The sequence below is a fragment of the Camellia sinensis genome, chromosome 5 (genome assembly GCF_055761805.1).
Source record: "Camellia sinensis isolate YWXY chromosome 5, ASM5576180v1, whole genome shotgun sequence".
Classification (NCBI taxonomy): domain Eukaryota; kingdom Viridiplantae; phylum Streptophyta; class Magnoliopsida; order Ericales; family Theaceae; genus Camellia; species Camellia sinensis.
Genome location: NC_138965.1, coordinates 186579383 through 186582231, shown reverse-complemented (window position 1 = coordinate 186582231; position 2849 = coordinate 186579383). Strand labels below are relative to the sequence as shown.

Sequence of the window (2849 nt, the reverse complement as noted above, 5' to 3'; positions counted from 1 at the left end):
GCAAACATGGATAAATTGGTTTGTTGCGTAAATTAATAACAAGTGTTTCCTTCTTGCCAAGCGTCAAGTGCAGTTAATAACAAAAACAAAATATATTTTCTTGATTTATATGTCAATCAGGTATTTCCGTCTAGAAGTACCTTGAACGGTAGGTATTTTCGTCTAGACCGCATGTATGGATGTATACGATGCTGACTGTATGTGGGCCGGCAATGAACAACAGTGAACTCTTTCATGGAAGTTAATACGTTATGCACATGCCTTGACACAGTCTCCCCGGAATGTTGGAACCGTTCTTGGATTTCCTGATTTTGCTTCCCTTTCAACACATGGATAAACATCGCAACGCTTTCTTCAACAGCTAAGCCATGTGGACGTTGCGGGACTTGTAACCCAAAATCATTTACTAATGTCTCACACAATGCGGCAAAAACTTCCTTCGGCATGCAAACATTTTCCTCAAATCGACCCATATGCCCCGCATATAGTTCGCATATCCATGCATTCCCGGTTAGTATAGAAGTGCGACACGGCGTTTTATTCATGTGTTTCTCGTACCATTCTGTCGCCCACTGACATGCTTGTACAAATGTGCAATTCTGTTCTTGTTGCACCTGGACCGCCATTTGATTAAGCATTTCCGTTATGTCATCATGGTTGCTTCCATCCCAGGGATTCATCGTGTCTTCGTTCATGCGAAACCTACAAAAGTGGCAGCCTTTCATTCAGTTGGCACGTGAATCACTGACTTAAATTATATTGAAGTTTGCAATTAAAAAATTCCGAGAATGTCTTTTATTAAAAGCAATGCTGTCACAAATGTCATATGGAACGCATGCTCATATGAATTGCACAAAAAATCAAGATGTTCAACTTATGCTTTACAGGGGGGTCATGGTGGTAACAACCACAAAAGTAGCCAGCAAACTACACTAACAAATGAACTTCAGACATATAGGCATTCACAAGCGTGCAAGTAAAACGTAATTCCCTGTCTCAAACATAGGCACACAAAATATTAAAACACAAATATCCCATTCATTTCCCAAAAACGAAGCACAACCATGCTTCTGGTCCGTCAACCCATACACTTACCTAAAACCTGTTGCTGCCCGTAGCTAGCAAGAAAAAAACAAAAACGACATAATGAAAACATTCACACAGCACCATCCTGTTTTAGTACATTGCCAACAATACCATAAGTCAACATTTTAAAAAGGAAGACAAGGAGATGTATCTTAAACACTCGTAACACCGCTACATCACATCCGGCGACCCCCAAACAGGTTTGCAAAAGGCCCCGACGCAGTACACTGGAGCTGTTTCTGTGTAAGCCAACCAATGATGTGGTCGTCATCAGGCTGGCACATCATGATCTCCCGGTAATCGGCGTTATCCATAAGTGTGGAGGCGAAGTGGAATAATGGCGTACCAATCATGGATGGAATACTGCTCAGCTTATGCATGCACTCGGAAATAGTGTACAGCGATTCGTTGCCTGTGAGGTGCCTAACCGTGACCTGCTGATTCTTCGAACGAACCACATCTGTCATTCTGTCCATGCTTTCCGCAATAACGGACGCACCACTTGTTGCCTTCTTCGACTTTGAAACACTTGTTGATGGCGTCTTTCTCCTTTTTGGCTTTTCAATCGGAACATGCTCGAGTGAAGAATCGGAATCCACGCCCTGTACTCCTGCGGGTATCGGATCAGCAAATGGCTGCGCTCCCAAACTACGCACTGAATCAGATGAGGCCTCATCAGCTTCAGGGAGGATCTCTCCCGGGGTCCAATGGTGCTTCCCAGTAGCTGATGCCCCCATGAAAACCGTCTCCATCAAGTCACGGTGTTCCAAAGTTTTTTTCCTGAACTTCGCACACACCTTGTTGATCTGCAGAAATGTAGATGTATAAAAGAGGCAGACGTTATATTTCATATAAATAAATTGTATTGCAGTTAAATGAAGAACTAAAAAATGTACTTGTAAATGACAGATATGAAACTTGTTTGTACATGTACTTACTGATTCCATCTTGTCCCACCACTCGTCAGGTGCCTGAAACAAACCGGTGTCATAGTCAAAGCCTATCCCGGACAGTCCCTTACTTGAATCCATCAACTTTGTCCACGCCTGCCACTCTTTTTTCAAGCTCATGTACTTATTCTTCAACTGTTTTAGTCCATGTTTTTTTCCAGTTTTTCTCTCAAATTTCCTTGACAACGACTTGTACCCTGCCTGGCTGAGGACTAAGAATGGGCGATTTCCTTTACTAATCTCATTTGCGATCAACTGGAGGAAAACTCGGACTGAGTTACTGTCCCATGAGGCCTTGTGGCTTAACTGATTTTGTGTCTCTTCAAGGCTGCTTGACTTGTCACTGAGAATGCTTTTGCTTTTCGAGTGGTTACGCGGCGAAGTACGTGTGGAAGCCATTACTAATGTACGGTTACAAAAGATTACCATCACAAATTTGGTTGTTACATACACACGCATAAGCCATGACACATTATTAACAACAAACAGACATATATGATGCTAAAGTTAAATTTGCATATACCCATTGAAAATTACTAACGTACGTAAACAGGTTCCATGGAAGTTAGTAGTGGCCACAAAAAATATGATAGTTAGTATTATGGCTCTAGTATGCGAGAACATACTACCAACATACTACGAACGTACTAACTACATACTAAAAACATACTGACAACATACTAACGTCTTCGTACATAGTAACAACATACTGACAACATACTAACGTCTTTGTACATACCCCCAAACATGGTACCGGTGCTTACATACGGCACAACAAAATGACAACCACAATGCAGAGCACATACACAATGG

The 2849-nt window shown here is 41.9% G+C and overlaps 1 protein-coding gene across 1 annotated transcript; it reads right to left on the bottom strand.

Moving 5' to 3' along the window:
- Positions 1 to 1262: 1262 nt before the first annotated feature.
- On the bottom strand, positions 1263 to 2435 carry LOC145791946 (L10-interacting MYB domain-containing protein-like). Its single transcript, XM_082872398.1, has 2 exons — positions 2025 to 2435; positions 1263 to 1892 (listed from the first exon to the last, which is right to left on the bottom strand). The coding sequence occupies exons 1-2, from the start codon at positions 2433 to 2435 to the stop codon at positions 1263 to 1265; spliced, it is 1041 nt and encodes a 346-aa protein (XP_082728524.1).
- Positions 2436 to 2849: the final 414 nt, after the last annotated feature.